At 42.7% G+C, this 279-nt stretch overlaps 1 protein-coding gene across 1 annotated transcript in view; it reads left to right on the top strand.

Annotated features, from left to right (window-relative positions):
* Positions 1-279, top strand: part of LOC119585939 (exportin-2-like) — a 2,889-nt gene that overhangs the window by 251 nt on the left and 2,359 nt on the right. The window contains 1 exon segment of the mRNA XM_037934655.1: positions 72-236. Coding sequence (XP_037790583.1) covers positions 72-236 — 165 coding nt within the window.

Here is a 279-nt window from a genome sequence, read left to right as displayed (position 1 = left end):
GAAATAAAGATATCAGATGATATTCTGAAATGTGACACTTAGATTCAATGCAAATATTCCCTTAACTTCAGTTGTGATGAGGAGTTGTTTGAGGATAGTCCTGACCAGTGGGTGGTCGCAGGAATTAGAAGGACCCGATTCAGAGACTCGAAGGAGAGCTGCTGTTGACTTTGTCAGAGTGCTGTCAAGACACTTGAAGCTAGAATGGGCACAGGTGTTTTGGGGAGTATGTCCAGGTGAGAACAGTTAGGATATAATTTTTCCTTCCCCTCCAAAGAT

The sequence above is a fragment of the Penaeus monodon genome, chromosome 20, assembly GCF_015228065.2.
Source record: "Penaeus monodon isolate SGIC_2016 chromosome 20, NSTDA_Pmon_1, whole genome shotgun sequence".
Classification (NCBI taxonomy): Eukaryota; Metazoa; Arthropoda; class Malacostraca; order Decapoda; family Penaeidae; genus Penaeus; species Penaeus monodon.
The sequence above is the reverse complement of the archived record's forward strand: the minus strand, read 5'-3'. Positions and strand labels throughout refer to the sequence as shown.